Source organism: Gadus morhua, chromosome 16, assembly GCF_902167405.1.
Source record: "Gadus morhua chromosome 16, gadMor3.0, whole genome shotgun sequence".
NCBI classification, from domain to species: domain Eukaryota; kingdom Metazoa; phylum Chordata; class Actinopteri; order Gadiformes; family Gadidae; genus Gadus; species Gadus morhua.
The window spans coordinates 11,407,175-11,428,036 of NC_044063.1; the positions used below are offsets into that span (position 1 = coordinate 11,407,175).

The 20,862-nt window shown below is 44.9% G+C and overlaps 3 protein-coding genes across 3 annotated transcripts in view; 1 reads left to right on the forward strand and 2 right to left on the reverse strand.

The window, feature by feature from the left end:
* Positions 1 to 7,122, reverse strand: part of LOC115561229 (schwannomin-interacting protein 1) — a 185,426-nt gene extending 178,304 nt beyond the window's left edge. Inside the window, exons 1-2 of the mRNA XM_030381099.1 lie at positions 7,018 to 7,122; positions 6,635 to 6,728 (exon numbers count right to left, since the gene is read on the reverse strand). Of these exons, the coding sequence (XP_030236959.1) occupies positions 6,635 to 6,728; positions 7,018 to 7,040 (117 nt within the window). The 5' untranslated portion in view covers positions 7,041 to 7,122. The remainder of the gene's footprint in view (positions 1 to 6,634; positions 6,729 to 7,017) is intronic.
* Positions 7,123 to 7,439: 317 nt separating this feature from the next.
* On the forward strand, positions 7,440 to 9,214 carry LOC115561442 (P2Y purinoceptor 6-like). The gene has a single exon (XM_030381499.1). It carries the CDS (start codon positions 7,787 to 7,789, stop codon positions 8,795 to 8,797), a length of 1,011 nt encoding a protein of 336 aa, XP_030237359.1. The 5' UTR covers positions 7,440 to 7,786; the 3' UTR covers positions 8,798 to 9,214.
* A 671-nt stretch (positions 9,215 to 9,885) lies between these two features.
* On the reverse strand, positions 9,886 to 20,068 carry mfsd1 (major facilitator superfamily domain containing 1). Its single transcript, XM_030381497.1, has 16 exons — positions 19,823 to 20,068; positions 19,644 to 19,696; positions 19,376 to 19,488; positions 19,110 to 19,152; positions 18,643 to 18,710; positions 18,373 to 18,481; positions 17,667 to 17,769; positions 16,120 to 16,218; positions 15,428 to 15,539; positions 14,299 to 14,355; positions 13,735 to 13,891; positions 13,506 to 13,603; positions 12,878 to 12,990; positions 12,700 to 12,747; positions 12,228 to 12,330; positions 9,886 to 11,597 (listed from the first exon to the last, which is right to left on the reverse strand). The coding sequence occupies exons 1-16, from the start codon at positions 20,064 to 20,066 to the stop codon at positions 11,594 to 11,596; spliced, it is 1,524 nt and encodes a 507-aa protein (XP_030237357.1). The 5' UTR covers positions 20,067 to 20,068; the 3' UTR covers positions 9,886 to 11,593.
* Between the last annotated feature and the right edge of the window lie 794 nt (positions 20,069 to 20,862).

Genomic DNA, 20,862 nt, shown 5'->3' on the forward strand with positions numbered 1-20,862 from the left:
TATGATGTAGTAAAATGTGTGTTCATACCAATGTCACAAGCACACAAACACACACACGCACACGCACACACCCACACCCACACCCACACACACACACACACACAAAGTAAAGTTACATTGAGTTTATCCGCAAGGCAAGTTTCATATCCTTGTTAAGTTGCCTTTTGCAACCCTTTTCCTTTAGTGCACTCACGCACTCACAAAACGGATTCTGAGGTTATCTGGCCCACAGGATGCACACAGCACACATGCCGGAGTTGTATTTCCTATGAGGCCCAATTCCAGTAACCACACAGTGTCGGTTTCGCCAACTGGAAACCGGGCGTACAGCAGCCTTGCCCACGAGACTCAGCCTGACACAGCCATGTCCGGGGCGACCCCCACGGAATACGGCCCCAGATGGGGCAATTCATCTTGGCCCTATTCTACACGGCCAAGCACACCCTGACTTGGCGGCGTCTGGATGAATGTTTCCACGGCTCTGCCCCTTGTCCTCGCTCTCATTCACTCACTGAACTGTCAGTCAGGTGTGTGCAAGCTGTGGTATGCGTGTGTGGACTTGTGCATGGGTTAACACATGTGTGTGTGTGTGTGTGTGTGTGTGTGTGTGTGTGTGTGTGTGTGTGTGTGTGTGTGTGTGTGTGTGTGTGTGTGTGTGTGTGTGTGTGTGTGTGTGTGTGTGTGTGTGTGTGTATGTGCGTGTGTGTGTGTGCGTGTGATTGTGTGAACTCCTGTGTGTGTGTGTGCGTGTGATTGTGTGAACTCCTGTGTGTGAGAGTTTGGCCTGTGTGGACTTGTGCATGGGTTAACACATGTGTGTGTGTGAGAGTGCATGTGTGTGAGAGTGTGTGGTTGTGTATGTGCGCGTGTGCGTGTGTATGCGCATTTGTGTAAGTGTGTATGCGTGTGTGTGTGTGTGTGTGTGTGCGCACGTGTTTGTGTGTGTGAGCTTGTGCATGTGTCAAGGCACCGTGGGAACGGCTCCTCATACCCTACGAGGCTCAGGTCAATAGAGATTATGTGTTCAGCATGCCGGGCACAAGACCAACAGGGCTTTAAAACCTAAAGTGTATCAACACATTTTAAGTCGTAATATCGCAGACTGCAGCCAAGTACTCCAGCCTAAGAGCATCCCATTAAAACCAAAATAAATAAATAAACACGGATATCACATATTTTGATGCTTGGTGAAACCTTGGGCACCAGAATCAAACATGGTTGCAATAATGAGGGGCTGAGATTAAAGTTTTAAATCCATTAAAGAGGCAAGCTGTCTGAAGTAAAAATAAAAAACGAACGAAAACGATTTAGCCAGCTAACCAAAAATACATCAGATCTCTGATTAGGTTAATCTAGATCGATGGACGTCACGTAACCACAGCAAGTCTGCTTTCCCCTGGATCCAGATCACAGCCTCTGCACACATTACAGAACCCTAATGGCCTCACGTTTCATTCATGTCCAAGCGACGCCAGAGCTGAATAACGAAGGGGTCTGACATCCGTTTGCAGCACAGGGAAGACATATCGCTGGAAGTCTTTGAAGGAGCCCAGCATGCATTAGAATGTATTACATCAACCGTTGCGATATGCGTGATTGCATAAAGGGAGGGCAATTAAGAGATCATTATTCCGCTACACATATAAAAGCCCCTTAATAACATGGTTGTCGGGGTCTTTGCTGCGTCGGCTGCGTGTCGATTCAGGGAGGCCCCTACGTCACGATGAGCAGGGGATGATCGAGGAGGTAGCTGGAGTAGGCAATTTATTTTAGAAGCCTCTTTGTCGACGTTGTCTTAACACACTAAACATCAATCAATAAATCAAATGTGAAATCCGGTATCTGTGAGTGCCGGAGGCCTGTAAACAGCCTGTCCAATCATTTCATTCTGCCGGAATGATGTCACTCCTCCAAAAGTCGAGGCAGACCTATCGATAAAGCTGGCAAATTATTCACGGGTTTTGGAGGAGCGGCCTTTAAGGGAGGCTGGAACGGAGCAGAAAGAGCCTTTGCGGTCGGATAATTTCAAAATCGAGCTTACTCTGGCTGCTTTCTACAAATTGCCTACCCAAGCTTTAATTGATGACTCATTAAAATTTGTATTTCTCAGGCGTGCTTCCATGGCAGAGATCGATGATTAACTTTCCAGATTAAACATGTGCACCGTGCAAACACGGTGCACATGTTTAAGCGTGCAAACACACACACGCAGGCGAAGAACACACATACATTCACACAAAAGACTAAAGGCAGTCCCTTAAGCTAGTTCCCTGCCCGTGCATGAGGGATGGTGAGGGATTTCTAGATGCCCTTCAGCCTGCAGACAAGAGTCCTATCAATAGAAGCCACAACCATACCAAACCAAACAGGCTCCCGACATAGAGAAACAGACACAAAGTCAAATGTACAAAGAGGTTTAACACATAGATAGTAGGAGAATCCTTCGCACAGCCTACGTCACCTATGCAGACCCGTTCGCACAAGCACACACACACACACACAGACAGACACACATATCTTTGCACTCGCATGCACACATACACACAGGTTTGCACAAACACACACACACACACACACTCACACACACACAAACACACAGGTTTGCACATACAATGTATACACACCCACAGAAACACACATGCAAAGACATGCATGTGCGCGAACACACATATTCACAAACACACACACACACAGACACACACACAGACACACACACACACACACACACACACACACCTACACACGTGCATTTCATAACAACTTAATGAGGAGCCAAATCACCTTAGCTAGCAAGAGGGCTACTTGCTGCTCAGTTACATTCAATGTCAGGCAGTAAATGACTGAACTATAAGGGTATCTCTTCAATTGTTACCTGACACATCTATTTATTACTAATGCAAAAGGTCTACAATCGGTCTCCATTCTATATATGGAGATGTCCAATGACAAAAAAAAGGTGAACTCAGGTGAAATTAATGCCATCTGGTGAGCATAAGTAGCTACTTCTTGAATGTTGAGGGGTTATGAGGAGACCAAAGCACTAGTGGTCCCTCACATTCAGTCTACCTCTTTCTATCCTACCTATGTTTGGAGAAGAGGGGGCATACAAAAAAACACACAAATGCCGACCGATATAAGACCAAACGATGACACTAAAGACCCTCTTCACAGTAGGAAAAACACAGGTGCAGCACAAAACATTCATTATGGGTCCGTTATGGGTTATAAGGACAAAAACTGGCTGGTAAAAACCTACATTAGACAGGTGAGCTGCATTGTTTTCTGGATGAAAAGCACTTTAACGTGCAGGAGGGGAACGGGATAGAAAATAGAGGAAAAATGATCAGTCTATAAAAATTCAAAATGCAGCAGTTGGGGCTATTCATCTGCTGCTATTAACTAGCAGAGAGCTGCTTTGGTTAACATATGGTGTGGAGAGAAGTACGCACACACACACAAACACTCCAATCTACATCTATAGACATGTACAATCCCATCTACACACACACACACTCCCATCGACACACACACACACACAAACCAAGGCACACAGTCCCATCGCTACAGTCACATCCACACACACACAGCTTCTTTGTGTGATCAAAGAAACCGCTCCCACCTTTAGCACAAGCCGGGGTAAGGCCAGGGTGGGAGGGGCCAGGGTGTGACAGGCCAGGGTGGGAGAGGCCAAGTTGGGATGGACCAGGGTGGGAGGAGCCAGGGTGGGAGGGGTCAGGGTGGGAGGGGCCAGGGTGGGATGGGCCAGGGTGAGAGGATCCATTTTGGGAGGGGCCAGGGTGGGATGGACCAGGGTGGGAGGGGCCAAGGTGGGATGGACCAGGGTGGGAGGAGCCAGGGTGGGAGGGGCCAGGGGTTGACAGGCCAGGGTGGGAGAGGCCAAGGTGGGATGGACCAGGGTAGGAGGAGCCATTTTGGGAGGGGCCAGGGTGGGATGGACCAGGGTGGGAGGGGCCAAGGTGGGATGGACCAGGGTTGGAGGGGCCAGGCTGGGAGGGGCCAGGATGGAATGGGAGTGGCTACGCGGCTAGCAGAGGACAGGCCAGAGTGCGATTGGATTTGTGTGTACTCAGAACTGACAGGGCTCTTCGTTTTTCTATGATACCTGCTCTGTGGATGGAAATACATGAATACAAAGATATAGTAAAATACACACACACACACACACACACACACACACACACACACACACACACACACACACACACACACACACACACACACACACAGGATATATATGACCGGGTGGTAAGTGAGAGGCAGGCAGGGGGAAGACAGCGTGGGGGCCTGGCTTGCTCGCCCATACAGGTTATTACCCCTCGATTGCAAAGCCCCGGAGTGAGCCAGAGTTGACAGGACTCACCAGAGATCGACCTCCCCCCCACCCTCACACCCCTCACCCCCCCACCCTCACACCCCTCACCCCCCACCACCCGCCGGGAGACGGAGAGAGAGACGATAATGCACTCCTGAAACATGAAACTCTTCCCCGGCTCCAGACTTCCACAGCATAGCTACACTCTACCATCCCTGGCCCTCTCCTATTGGCCCGCAGAAGGCAGACGGCTGCCGGGAATGGTTCATAAACACACAGGTTGCGAGTTCAATGCCCTGGTGCGGTTATGCAGCGCTGTTTGCCATGTGAGGGTAGAGCGATGCGTTTAAAACGGGGTTCAGATGTGTCGAAAGACATGATAGACATCCTCATTAGGTGATGATAACAGTAGATATCACTTCATTAATCCTTAAGGAAATTGCAGGGCCAGTGGGTCAAGGCAGGGCAGTGTTGAGACAAAGCTAAAAATATGAATATGACTATTAAGAAGATAATAGTACGGCATGTAGGGGCTGATGGAGAAACACCATGGACTCCACCCTGCAGCATGCTTTGGGTTGGGTACCACTGTTATACATATCCATGCTGTTTGAATCAGCGCAGTGTGAATATGGATAACCACGCAAGCCTGTAGAGGTGGAAATGCTGCTGTCCCATTGATTACATCGTAATAACTCGCTGGCTGGACAGATTCATGTAGAACACACACAAACACACACACACACACACACACACACACACACACACACACACACACACACACACACACACACACACACACACACACACACACACACACACACACACACACCAAGAGCCAGCAAAAGCCACTTCAACAGTATTTCTATACTTGGATGGCATATTTCCCAATTCTACAGCCCAAATCACATAGAGCAGGAATTACGTATATATTCGTAGTGTGACCAAAAAAAGGAATAGGAAATAGAATCAAATGTTTTTTTTTTCATGGTGCAAGGCAAACAGAGTGCGGATAGGGCTGGGTGTTATCCCGGGCACCCTATAGGAGCAGGTACCAGTCGGGGTAGTACCTTCTGTACCCAGCAGCACTGGGTCATGGCCGGTGTCTGCTCTCTGTGTTGAAGCAACGTCTCGTCGTAATGAAGGTACGTCAGCTTTACAAATGTGACGTCACCAAATTGTTTCAAATTGCTTTAAAACATTATTTTTTTATAATATGAATATAAGGAAATAATAATCATAAAGAAAAAAAGAAAGAAAGAAAGAAAGAGAGAAAGAAAGAAAGAGAGAGAGAGCTATTCCCCCTGTAATAAATCGCAGAGTAAGTGGCACGCTGTGATGGAACATAGTGCTTTCAACACTCATACGCTCAATACCCCCGACCAGCGATAATGCACCACACTACATCACTGCCATTAAATATTCACAAGTTCAAAACAACCAGGTGGACTGTTGCACGAATGGCTGGGAGCACATTTGTACAAATGGCTTTGCGCACATACATACATTCATGAATTCGTTTATCAATGGCACAGGTGTTTATTAATGGTTTCCCATGGCATGAGGAAAAACACGCGCAAAACGTTTTTTTTCTCATTAGTTTATCTCAACGGGCGAATTTCCTGGTAGTTCAAATGTATAACGGGTTGATTATTTTCTGTTTTCTATATAGTCATGCAACCCCGATGACATACAAGAGGTCAGCTGTAACCAGGACTTTCCAGAGCCACATGTACAAGTAGTGATGGTTGGGTTGTGAGACCCGTACACGGCGGGTTCTCAAATCGAAGAGGTTTCAAAACGAAGAGGGCAATTCCCTAAAAAAAGTTTACAAAAATATACGACACATCTGTGTAGAAAATACATGAAGCCGTCAGAGGCAGAAACAAACATGCGTTTTCAAAGATTCGCTCTCCATGGTGCTGACTATATATTCTAAAACATCTGCCACACATGTCGGTTTAAATGAATGTTGAATTCATATATGGACTGTTTGCTCGATTCATATGACTTGAATATGGTCCAAGTGCCTATCCGTAGCTGCAAAACGCTTCAATTTTCATCCTTAAGCCCAAAACTTTCCGGTGGGGATGACGGAACCTGGAAAGTGAATTACATCACCGCTCCAGTGCAGCCGGCGGACACAGCGTCACGCTCCCATCTGCTACTGGTCGGATGGCAGCGGGAGGCAACAGCACTTTTCGCTTACGTTCAGCCTTAAAATCAACTATCCATGCGAGGTGATGCATAAAGGCTTCGTGCATAAGGAGTAATAAGTACATGTGTGCAGCGGTTTCCTACCTGGGTATTGATGCAAAGAGCGAGGTGTTTCCTTTCGCGGGCGGACGGCAGGCTCCCGCCTCGCAGCCTCGAGTCCTCTCCCTGGTGCATGCTTCTAGAGGGATGTGATTTGTTTTAAAGTTAGGAACTTGCAGAACAAAAAACTGCAAATATGCGATACAAATCCGCCGTTTGCATGCATGCGCATCAGGCGGTTGCTATCACCAGACGCCGATAGAGAGCCGTGATTCGGAATGATATTCTTAGCTGCTGTCGAAGCGCCTTCTGAAGCAGAGAAGCCGAGAGCCTGGCTGTCTCCGATGCAATCTGATCGTTTGATTTGATGTTTAGGAATGTCATTCGTCGATTTGGTATAGCGGATTGTATAGGGGCTCAGGACTCACCTATGGGTGGCGTTCTTCAACATCGCGGGCAGTCTCCGCTGTCTGGTGTGAAGTGATCACTTTCACAGCAGCACGAGTATAGTCCAGACTTGGGAAAATGCCTTGCAGCCAATCAGATCCCGAGATGTATTCCAGTTTTTTTTTTCGTTATTCTGTCGGGAGCATGCTGCAAGCCGGTTGTCATTTAACTTCAGTGATCAACTTTAAAACACAGATTGTAGCTCATTTTTATATAAACACACACGCACACATATGATACCCCCCCCCCCCCCCCCCCCCCTTCCACACACACACACACACACACACACACACACACACACACACACACACACACACACACACACACACACACACACACACACACACACACACACACACACACACACACACACACAATCCGTGAGGTGAATGACATGCATCCGATTCACAGAGCCACATGATGTTTATAAGACACGTCAGTGATTCAGTGTGTTTACTCAATCTGTTCACCCACAGCAGATATCATGGTAAAGGTTTGCGCGCTACCGTGGAGGAGGAGGGCCGGGAATAGAGCCGCATGACCTAAACAAACAGAAGGGCTTTGTGTGGTGTGAACGGGCGCACGCAGCCAGGCAGACAGTAATAGGTAGGTTACACGAGAGTCCAGTCAATCGTTCAGCTGTGTGTTGTCACCTTTTTTTTTTATTAATTGACTATGGACCTCAGCTTAAGGACTTAAACCACTCGAAACCCTTGGAATCAGTCACACTCGATCGTTACAATCATAATAATGGACGATTTCCACCTGTGCCCGTTGTCGGAATACTACAAACGGTTCCTTCTGCCGGTGAGCTACAGTGTGACCTTCGTGGCGGGCCTGGGCCTCAACGTGGTGCTGCTGTGGGACGTTTGCTCCCGGCAACCCCAGCAGCACCGCAACGGCAGCGGGACGGTGGTCTACGTGGCCAACCTGGCCGTGGCGGATCTACTCTATGTGCTGACCCTGCCGATACTCATCGTCAGCTACGCCATGGGAAACGTGTGGTACTTTGGGGACATCGTGTGCAAAATCGTGCGCTTCCTCTTCATCGTGAACCTGCACTGCAGCATGACGCTCCTGGCCTGCGTCAGCGTGTACCGGTTCCTCGGGGTGCGCTTCCCCGTCTCCGGGCTGCGCCTCAGGACCAAACGCGCGGCCGTGTGGACGTCGGGCTCCGTGTGGGTGGTGGTGACGGCCGAGGTGCTGCCAACCTTGGCTTACAGCCACACGGGGCTGATAGACAACCAGACGGTGTGCTTTGAAATGACCGATCCGAGGCAATTCAATCTCTACTTCCCCTATGGGATCTTCCTGTGCGTGGTTGGGTTCTTCCTGCCGTTCCTGTTGACCGTGTGCTGCTACTGCTCCATGATCAGGACGCTCTGTCGCCCGAGCAGGGCCAGCTCTCCGCTCGGAGCTGCGAACACGCGCAACAAGTCGTTACGCACTCTCGTGTTGGTGTGCGTCTTCTTCGTGCTCTGCTTCGTGCCCTACCATGTGGTGCGGACGGTGTACCTGTTCGTGAGGGTGTACATGGTCGACGACTGTCACGAGCTCAACGTGGTCGTGATCGCCTTGAAGATCTGGCAGCCGCTCATCAGCCTGAACTGCTGCGCCAATCCTCTCCTCTACTTCCTGGGCTCGGGCAGGTACCGCAAGAAGCTCCGCACGTGGCTGTGTCCGAGGAACACGAGGGTGCTTCCGGCCGCCGTGTGTGTAGTGGTCGTAGACGCCGGGCCCAAACTGTCATGCCCGGCCTGAGGCATGTCCGTCTCCGACGTGCCACTGCCACATAAATGCGTCATTTGTTATCCGATCATATACACCCCAGATAATTTGCATTCATTTAATTATCAAGACCGTGCTCATATTTGGGAGTGTGTGATATTGTCTGCATACATGATGAGGCCGGCATGGACAAGGCCGAAGTAGTATTCGGCCAACCTCAAACCAGGTGTTGTGGGCCTAGTCAGTGGGATATCAATCTCGGCAATGATTCGAGATTTGGCGCCCTCTGTCGGTTGTATAAAGTAACGACAGCCGTCATAGTGAATAGGCCAACAGCGCATCAAAGGTTGCCACATAGTCTCTTCAGCGCTATAGAGCCCACAGGCCTTAATGTCAAATTGCCTATGAAATTATCATTAAAAGTAATAACAGTTGAACTTAAAAAATGACTGAACAAAAAACATCACGTAGCATACAAGCAAACAAGCGCTGCAGTACAAATGTGTTATGTTTTCGTGAGCAATGTGTATGCATGCAGACAGATTAATAAGCTACAGCCGTCATGTGAGGAGGAAGAGGAGGAGGATCATCATTTTAACAGGCTCCTGTAGCCCAGCGACGACAGATGGGGAAAGCAGTGGTCTGGGAACTGAGCAGCAGGAGGCGGGCGAAGAAAATGAGTTATCAACAGCTCATTAAAACACAATATAGCTGCACTCGATGAGGTATAGTGCGCCCCCGGAGCCAAGGGTTCCCAGACAACATGACGCTCCGATAAATAAAAACACAAAACGCCAGTGGAATTAATGAGTTTCCGGCGGTAGACCCGTTGTAATGTGTTTTGTCATCGCTGCTTTCATCGAAGCAGGTATTTTCTCCCCTATAGTTCGGTTTTACCTGGGCTCCGAGCCTGACAGTCTGCAGTTGTGGAGGCCAAACGCTGACACCGGTTCGAGTCCCACTAAGGCCGCCCCCATTTGGCAGCATCGTCCTGGAATACATTCTATATAAATAGCCTATATTGTATCATTTGTTATTATAATCCCTCGGTAAAAGATATGCCGGGGGACCCCTGTTTTGTCTCATATGTGGATATGAAACATGAATAGAGAAAACACAAATGTGTTTCATTTCATTTATTTTTTTGGAAATGTTATACAATTCGACAATTCTATGGAGGACCATTCTCATTTCTTGGAAACTGACAACTGTTGAAGGTTGACAACAATAATAAAAACATAGGAAACAGAAATGGACCTCAGCCATATCAAACAGTTGATAAGCCTACGTGTTTTTATACGTTTTTTAACCTATCCGTGCAGGTTCACCTGAACAAACAAGATCAAATGCATTCGCTCACCGTAAGGACTGATCGTAACTGGTACCGCTTCATTCATTTTCCATTAATTAAAATTAGTTAATGCAGTAATAAGCATTAACTAATGCTAAATGAACATTTAACCAATGTTCATTTAGCATTAGTAATCATTTACTGAGGTTGTTCATGTTTACTAACAGTGTTCAAGTTAAGAAATGGATTCATTTATACATTTTTTAAAAGGGTTAGGGTTAACACTTCCCCTAACCTATATGCTTTACTAACCCTAACCCTTTACAATATTGGTTATCGTTACCGAACTCATGCTAATTAATAACCCTCATGGTAATGTGCCGACTGATTGAGGTGTGTTACTTTCAAAAGTGGTTTAACACCTAATATCTTCAAATTACCCTGCAAACAATTAGATCCCAATTCGTGTCATTATATATCACAATGAAAACGTAAACAAGACTCAATCATATGGTTTGTAAAGAACAAGCTTAACAAGCTTTAGAACAACGTAAAACATCCCTCACCACTACTTATATTGCCACAAAATGTTAGGAGCACCAACATGAGGCCACTACACTGACAAGTGCTATGGTCTCTCTCGCTATTCTGATCCTCTGGATCATTCAAGTAATATTTGATTTGATGAGGTGACAGGAAATTAACTTTTATGAACCTCCAAGGCTAGCAGAGAGGGCAGAAAGAGAAGAAATGAAAGCAATAAATGTTATTTTCAAGAATACTGGCTATAAAGGTCAATGAGGCATATTATTAACACTGAACATAAAGTAGTTCATCATAAAAGGCACTGGGATTTTTGTCTGCAGTTATTGTTACTGCTGACATATGATATGTCAACTTACTGAGTTAAAAAGTCTGTTTTGGCAAAATTGATATGAATGAATTAAAACTCACCACAGGAAACCCGATTGAAATACAATCAAAATAACATATTAATTAAAAGTACCGGGATAATTAGCCCCTGTTCCATCAGAAACACATTCAGTGACCTAGTCTGCATGAAGACGTGTGGAATAGTATTCACTTATCGTAGAATTAAAAATAAACTAACCAACCAAATGCGCGGGCAAGCGCGCACACACACACACACACACACACACACACACACACACACACACACACACACACACACACACACACACACACACACACACACACACACAGGGGTAGGTAGGCTCCAGTGCTATCCCACACCAGGTGAGCGGACACTGGGCAGGGATGTGTCAGTGTGTTGTCAGAGTAAGATTTGCTGTGATTAAAATCACCACCCCCACATCACCGTGTCCTTCATCCCCATGGGGCCGACAGTCAGAGTCCTGGTGGGAGGAGCCACAAACCACAGCACTGGGGGCGGAGTCAATCCTGCCCTCTTCGCAGTTGATTGACAGCTCTGGTGCTAAGGGGAGGGGGCAGTGCAGAGAGCTGGCTCCGAAGCCCAGGACCATTTGTGTTTTTATGTGCTTCCCCTCTCATCTTCATCATCTGAAAGATAGCAATTATGGAACAAAGATGTGAAATTACTATGCGTCATAACCGCTACAGTAGCTCTGACGAGATCATTAGCCTGCATAGTACACCTACAACACACTAGACAATTAACTGGGTCTGATTGATGCAAACATTAGTTTGAAAATAGCATATGGCCCAGTGTAGAGGAGCCTTCCCAGGGCGCCATGTCTCAACCTAAAGTAGGAGAGGCCACTCACTGTTTGGGAGGGCTGGCCAGATGCCCGGCCAGACCAGCAGTACAGGAAGACAGGGCTTTCCAAACACATGCCACTGTGATGTAGTTAATAGTACAGGGGGGAGGTGAGCAGTCGTTAAGCGTCGGGGGGGTGTTAGCGTGAGGCTAGCACTTTAGATCAATGTTTTTGTGAAACGGAACCCAGCTGGGCCAAAGATGCTAACCCTAATGTCCAATCATTGATCGGGATTTGGAACCACCTTTTGGAGACCCATCTAGCTGTCCAGTGTGTAGGCAGGCAGGGGGAGGGACAGGACAGGACAGGACAGGACAGGACAGGACAGGACAGACGGACAGAAAAACACAGACACACAGACAGAGACGGACAGAAAAACAGAGACGGACACACCAGACATAGGTCGACTCACTCCGAGTCTGAAGGGGCTTCTTTCTGGAGTCTGGCTTCCTCCTGGAGCCTGGTTTCTTCGTAGAGCCTGGCTCTGGCGGCAGCTGACAGGTTCATCTCCCCGGCTGGGAGAGGTGAGGGAGAGAGGTGAGGGGTACAAGGAAAAACGTTTAGTGTTGAAATCTGGCCAAGCGTAAGAGAGCACTGTGCCCCCAGACGGTACTTTTAGGGGTCACAGCAGGCGGGGTTAAAACTGCAGAGTAGTAAAAAAAAAAGAAAAAATAATGGGTCACAAAACATTTAAAGTAACAATATGTAAAAAATATATATATTTAAAAAAAGTAGAAGAATAATAGTAGAAATTAAAGGCAAATCCAGGGTGTAAATATTCTGTCCGGTTTTCTCTGTGCTGGTAAGAACAGGAAAGTCCAACATTAATTAAAGCACCCTAAAATCTAAGCCGAATGTAACGTCTACTGCTCCTTCATCCTTACCTTGAAGGAAGTCCACCAAGTACAGCACAACCACAGCAATCAGGGAGACTGCAGGCGAGGAGAAAGAGAAGGAGCCAGGGAGGGTAAGCACATGAGCCAGGGGCCAACCAAAGAGATCTCAAAGAACGAACGGAGGGCTTCATCAACACAGGCACTCAAGAGGACTCAGATTACTGACTGCAGATGCAGGCGCAGAAGAAGACCTCCAGGAATAGGTATCCTCTGTTGTCTAGGATGGCCCCGGCTGCCATGGAAATCAGAGCCAGGCCCAGGTTCTGGATTGACTGCATGCTGAGACAAGGGAGGGGAAGGGTGGTCAAAATTGACCCCGTTTAAGATGGGGTTGTATGGGTTCGCCTGATGCGCATTATGGGGTCGCAAAACTTGCAGACTTGTAATACATTCAGACACATTTTTGGATAACCAAATAAAAAGGTACAACGGTTATTGCCACAATCTACTAATAATCCCTTTGTGTGGTACATTGGGCACTAGTCCACTGGGATTGATATTACGGGCCGGTGTGGAAGCAGATGAAAATGTTTGGTTGCAGAACAACACATTGAACATTTTACATTTAGGGCATTTAGCAGACGCTTTTATCCACAGGGACTTACAATAACTACATTCATCAGAAGAAATGTATTGCTGTCAGTGGAGTAAGGTTGTTCATTGAACAAGTGCAAAGCAGTTACAAATGTTAGGGTAACCCATTTCCTGTATACAACAAAGACAAAGACAATAGATTGAAAGTGAGGGTACCCCTCGGTTCCCACTCCATGTATTAGGTCGTAGTGTTTACGTACAAGCCGTAGGCGGTTCCCAGTTGATGATCAGGCACCACGAAGGCCACCATGGGCCATAGAGCACAGGCCAGCAGGGAGTAGGACACACCCAGCAGAGACTGCAGAACAACAGGACACAAGCACTCCACATGAAAAGGCTGCGTAGGGCCAACACATTCAAAAGTGACGCATTAAACAAAAACAAGGTTAACAACGATTGCACTGCCAGTGTCGCCATGTTTGAAGTTACCATGGCGATCCAGGGGTTCCAGAAGGTGAAGGCCAGCATCATGTGAGCGGCGAGCGTGGTGACCACGGCACACATGACCCAGATCACGTTCCGGCCCGTCTTGTCTACCAGAAAGCCCAGGATGGGAGACGCGGGGGCTGAGATGATGTACACCACACTGGGGGAGAGGGGATCCCAAACGCGCAGGGAGGGATACAGATGAGATACGTTATCGGGATTCTAACACCGCCGCAATACTCTATTATTTGTGTTTGGTTGACTCAACAAACTCTTTTGTTGTTATGCAGGAAAAGTCAATGTTACCTTTATGTCAATGTGAAAGTGAATGAAGGTCGTACATAGACTGCCATCTTGAATTTGTCTATCACTCAGATACGAGTAGGATCAGTGTGGCAGTTTATCATCAACCAAGAAGGCAGTGAAAAGAAAACGCTGACTCAATGTGAGCTCAATGGATAAACAGACATTTCCCAAACAGATATTACAAAGTGAAAAATGACATTTGGTGATTAACAAAGCGTCCTTCTTCAAGTAAAGAAGCAAGTGTAACAAGACGCCTATTACCTGTTGATCGCTCTTGCTTCAGCTGGAGAGAAGTTGAACTTTTCAATGAAGAAAACCCTGTAATGCAACAAAAGACACGTGAAGAACAACAATGTTGGGGCAAACAGCCCGCAGTGAGACATGTTTGATCAGGCTCGGACAAACAATGGACGACATGCCGCCCTTTGCAGCCGGGATTTCCCGTTCAAACACATGGCAATCACTAACATAATATGTATTTGCTTGGCAAGTATTGACCTTCTGCTGCTGTAACAAGCGTGTTGCCACGAAAGTCGAGACCGCATTTTCGGGAATGAAACGCAGCTCAATAGAAACTAAACAGGCTTCCATGGTCGCAGAGTGCGGTTTGGTCTCCTTTTCCACAGATTCCTTTTACAGTTATAACTTAATACACCCTGCAATTTAAGATCTGACTCAGGGAACACAGGGAAGCCTGTAATACATCATCTGTTGCCTGGAGAGGCAATTATTTATTATTCAACTGGACAGGATAACCAGTGCATTACATTTCCAGGAGCTGCACTCGATTTCGGTTGGCTTCATTTGAGGTATGAAATTATGTTATTGATCCTAACATACTGAAAATGAGTTGACCTTAGAGGCTATTTTATACCTTCAAACCAATGGTTTGGATAGTTGAGTTGAACTGAGTGGTAAAGCAGAGAGCTGAACAATGAGACAAGATGGATACCCACCAATATGCAGACACTGGTGATTGAGATTTTTCTTATGATAAATCTAAAAACCATGGACTCAGCTTGTGTCCTGCTGTCCCTGATTGCCTCCCTGGCTGGTGTGAGGCCCATGAGCAACATTAAATAGGAGCAGTGGGCAAATTAGAGGAAATTACACCAACAACAGAGAGCTGCTGGATTGTTATTTAGTCATTTTCAGTTAATTATATTACAGAAATATTGCCTATTCTCCTTTTAGAATTGCTTCACATTAGAATAATCCGATGAAGCTGATATTGATAATCACATTGTGATTCATTGTTAGCATATCATTTTAGGATGCGGTTCTCGTGTTCAACAAAAAAAACAGCCTGTTCCCCAAAAGCATTGTAATGAAGCGTTGACCCAAGCGATATCATGACGGCTTAAAGAGGAAGCTCCGACACTGTACTCACTGTCCGAGGCCGATAAAGGGGAAGATGGCCACGTAGTACCCCACACAGATGATGAAGATGAGCCAAAGTGACAAGGGGAAGTCCTTCACGTCGGTTAGCTTGATCACCTCTCCTGTAGACACACATCCAGACAGGATCCAACCATCTCCATTACACACTTTCATTATGGTGATCTGCTTTTAAGACTTGATTTCAGGTTTGTTACACACATTAAGCTGTTATTTGGCTAGTTCAAAGGTAATTTACTTCTTTTTTTTTTTTTATGCTGTACTACAGACTATTCTGCCTTTCAATTTGTATTTCAGTGAGAAATGATTTTACTAACATAATCATGCTTTGTATAGTGAAATCATAAAAAAAAAATATATATTATTTTTTTTCTCATTATTCTAAATTGGTCATGGGTCCGGATAGGACCGTCGCTTGGTCCGGACCCGGACCGCGGTCCGCCGTTTGGAGATGCCTGGTCTAGGAGGATGTAGGGGCATACCATCTCAAATTGTCCTTATTTTAAGTTTCTTTGATTCAGTTAAAGGCCATTAAGCCACACTAAGCCCATTTATTTCAATTCATTATCAAAAGGGACAATGTCTAAGTGTATAACAGACATTGTCTATTACTGTATAATGGAAACAAAAAAATATACAAATGAAAAAAACTTAAAAGGCAATAACTGGTAGGGCTTGGCACACCTGTTTTCCCCTGCTCCTTCTTCAGGATCCTCTCTGCTCTCCGGTCCAGGTAGCCCAGCACCAGTGCACATACCAACGAGAAGAAGCATGTGACTGAGGCTGGAATGGGGGAAGGTCACATAGAGAAGGGATCACGGTACAGTAAGGATATTCATAGAAACAAGTGCCAGGTAGGGCTGGGGGATTTGGCCTAAAAATAAAATGTCCGATTTTTTCAAACCAAACCCGATAACTGATTTTAGTCGATTATGTTTCTATAAATTACAAATATTTATCTTATTTAAGATTGGAGTATAAGAATGATTAACAAAAGTAGAAAATGCATTTCCTGCAGAAAATGCGGTGAGTGCTGTAGTACAAAGTGAGGTTGAAAATATTTTTTTATTAAAGCCACATAGATTAAGACATAAAGAAACGTTAAATGGCTTAAATCAAGTGAAGGGAAAAGTCTTCAAAATTCTAAATGGAGTGTGTGTGTGTGTGTGTGTGTGTGTGTGTGTGTGTGTGTGTGTGTGTGTGTGTGTGTGTGTGTGTGTGTTATTACCAAGCTATTCTGAATATTCGAAAATTTGAGAAAGAAAGAAAGAAAGAAAGAAAGAAAGAAAGAAAGAAAGAAAGAAAGAAAGAAAGAAAGAATAAAACTTATGAAGAACAATAGTTGAGCGCTGCATGCAGCACTCACCTAATAACACAAATCACCTACTCTGCCTTGTGCCTCAGTTTAAGATGTTTGAATAAATGAGTTGTGCTGCTGCTTTTGGTTGCCACAGAGTTTAGGCACACACACTTTTTTTCAGCGCATGCTGCAATATTGATATTTAACTTTTTCTGAAGAGGAGATGGTGTGGCTAGGAAATACAGCACCTCAGAGAAGGGGAAGTGGTGGTGCTACTGTAAATACCCGATCAAGATCACTTTACTTGATAAAAAAGATATAAATAAATAAATAAAAGGTTAAATTTCTTTTTTTTTTAACATTGATTTTAATCAAAAAGTATTTTCCTAAACCGTGAATTCGAATTACAGTTAAAAATCGATTAAACGCCCAGCTCTAGTGCCAGGCTGGTTTTAGGGCTTACTTTCTGCAATACATTTTCTTATTGCAGTGGTTATGGCAACAGCCCAAATCACACGCTAAGAGGGAGGGATGTGAATGTGGAAGTGAAGCACGAGACGAAAGAGTGGCGGGAGGAAGAGTGAGGCTCATGTGATTCATCACCAACAGAATGAGAAACAGAATGCTCTGTCAGTGCTCTCTCCAGTGGCTTGGTTATCGGAGAACACCAAGACGCTTCTGTCAAACGGAGTGATCAAGGAGCTGCAACTCGAGCCCTAAAGTGGACCACTTGTGGTTTTAAGAATGATTTAAGCCTGATTTGTTTTTTTATTTTGTGGAATTAATCATAACCTGTCGTGTAACACAATTCCCAGTAACATATTCCCACAATCCTTAACTACTACAACCAGAGACGTGCCTAACTGGTTACCAAGGGGCTGTGAGGAGTCCTATTAAAAAACGTGTTGAAAAGCATCCACACAGACCGTACCTATCATGAGGGCAGTTCCAAGCGTACTGGGCCCCTTGGAGCCGATGAGATCCGCCACTCTGCTGTACACCCAGCCCATGATGTTCATGTTCACTGTACTGCCCTGCACAACGGCAGAGTAGAGGGGAAGGGAGCACAGAATGCAGGTTAACATGGTTAATTTGTCAGGTTAGGGATATATGTGCTGTTTTACTGATGGTTGACCGATCACCATGAATGATCACCATGAATCACCATGAGTGCATTCATCATGAGTTCTGACTTCATATGAGTACCAACAATTGATGAATATGGTAAATGGACTTAAGTAGTGCTTTTCTAACCAGTGGCCACTCAAAGGGCTTTACAATCGTTGCCTGACATTAACCCATTCGTACACACATTTACAGACTGACGTTGCAGTGAGACATGCAAGGCAAAAGCCAGATCGACACTCGGATAGGAGGATCTGGGGATCGAACTAGCAACCTTCGGGTCACATTGTCACACAAATGTCCGTACACGCATCTAGTGTTTAATTCATAATTTGTAGTCATTCACTTTCATTCTTTGCAATGTAAACAGCACGAGACACATTTTAACCCCTACCTTGTATTTAGTGCCAATTCAAAATGTTCAAATCAATGTACATGGCTTGTGGCCAGCATTCATCCACCAGATCCACAGTGAGTTGATCGCTCTTAACCTGGTTAAGTCAAGCGCTTACCAGTCGAGCCATGCTGAGCTGGAGGCCAAACACCAGGTTCAGCTCCTTCCCTTTGAACCAGTTGACCGCGTAAGTGTTCTGAGCCACGGACAGGGACTCGCCTCCGATTCTACCAGAAACAAAGACAATATGTGTTGAACAGAAGCCCATTCTGGTCCCACTTAGATTGAACATTGAGAGCAAACATCTCATTCTTAACAGAAATATCATGTCAGCCCAAAAAGACGCGTGTTATATCATGATACCAATGTGCTAATTTAGATATCTTACCCAAAGACAAACCGCCCAACCTCCATCAGCCAGAAGCGATTCAACAGAGCCCCAGCAGCAAAGATCACCTTTGAATAGGTGAAAGAATAAAGAGCATGATAAAATATTAACATTTACATTTAGCAGATGCTTTTATCCAAAGCGCATGTGCCTAAAAGAACGACACAATATATCGCTGTCGGTACAGTTATGACGTTCATAGAACCAAGTGCCAAGCACTAACAATTGTTAGGTTAACCCATTCCCTGGATACAGGATAAGGTGGCAATAGTAAGTACTATTTTTACGTGCAAGGAAGTTGAACATACATTAAGTGCGTACATTAAGTACCAGGTCGTACAGGACGTTCAAACCTTGTCCATTTGTGTTAACAATGCAATGACATTATGTACGCTAGCGTTTATATAATGGAATAAGTAAAGACGCACACAAAAAGCCTTAAGAACCAACCTCCTCAGTAAACGTACCTGTCCAACGCAGACGAAAAGGGAGAAAATGATGGTTCCAAGCCTAAAGAAAACCGTAAAACACGATGTCAACAACCGCCAGGGCACGGTGAGTGGACATGATTATGAGAACCATAACTCCAGTTAATATCTGAACGCAAGTTATGCCATCTCAAGTTGCATGAGACTTGAAACAAACACACTCGGGAAACTTGACTCATTACAAATTACTATTTTTCCCTGTCACACACACAAAATAGAAACACGCACAAAATAGAAACACAAACCTGATGCCAAAAACTCTATCAAGGAGAAATCCTCCGAGAAAGCAGAGGATTACGTTGGGCCAGGAGTACCACGCATAAAGCTGCATGAACTGGGACGTGTTCAAGTTCATGTCCTAGGGCAGGAAAACCAGTTAATATTCATCTCATATAATACTGGCTATGTTTCTTCTTAGAATGTGGGCTACGTGTGGGGAAGCGAGGCGTGGATACCATAGTGTGGGGTTGGAATTGGGATGAGAAAAGACTACCAAGTGGGGTCCCCTATTACCTGGACGACATCTGTCTGGAGCGCAGCCGGGTTATCATAGCAGAAGTAGCTGCCTGTAAAGTAGTTATAACCACACAAAATAACATTTCATAGGTAGGACAAGGGACAAGGTTCTCCTTTTCACATTTCTACTATAACAACAACAACAACAACAACAACATAGATCACTGACAACTCACCGAAGCCAAGGAAGCACATAAAAATAAGGACAACTATTCTGTGCAGCAGGCGAGTGGGGTCGCTGATAGCCGACATTTGTTTACCGGGCTCCTCGGCTTCGGATTCGCCATTTACGTTTCCCAATAAACTCTGGCGTTCCTCTATATCCGTCATATTATTGTATTTTGTGCGCGGACAAGTCGTCCTCGTCCGCTGTGGTGGGAGAGAATACACTCGCCAACGGAGCGTATGGAACTGGGTCATGTGACCAGTCACCGCCACGTGACCACGTGTCAACGGAAGTCAATTTCGCATTCGCTGACCAAGCAGTTTGTTAATTCACTTATTTTTTTTAATAGTTTTTTTTTTAAATGTGAGAGTTTATTTGAACTGAGTGGATTTTTCTATGAAAGAAAAGGAAAATAATAATATTAATAATAATTTACCCTAACTCTATAACCCTAAAATTAAAAAACGAATATATATTATATGTATATATATATATATATATATATATATATATATATATATATATATATATATATATATATATATATATATATATGTATATATATATATATATATATATATATATATATATATATATATATATATATATATATATATATATATATATATATATATATATATATATTATAATACATTTACTTTAGAGGCGCCTTTCAAGACACCCAAGGTCACCTTACAGAGCATATGGTCATCATAGATCGTTTAAAAAAAAAACAAGACACTGTGGAAAAAATAAAAAAATAAACATAAAAAATAATAAATAAATAAAACAAAAACAAGACAAAAACAAGACAAAACAAAACAAACAAACAATCAAAACAGTGATCAGTTAGATGTTGTGTGCGAGTTTGAACAGGTGAGTTTTGAGTTGTGACTTGAAGGTTGTAATGGTGTCTGACTGTTTTATGTGTGGGGGGGGGGGAGGGAGTTCCAGAGCCTGGGTGCTGAACAGCTGAATGACCGGGCACCCATTGTAGTGAGTCGTGATGTGGGGATATATATACATATATATATATATATATATATATAT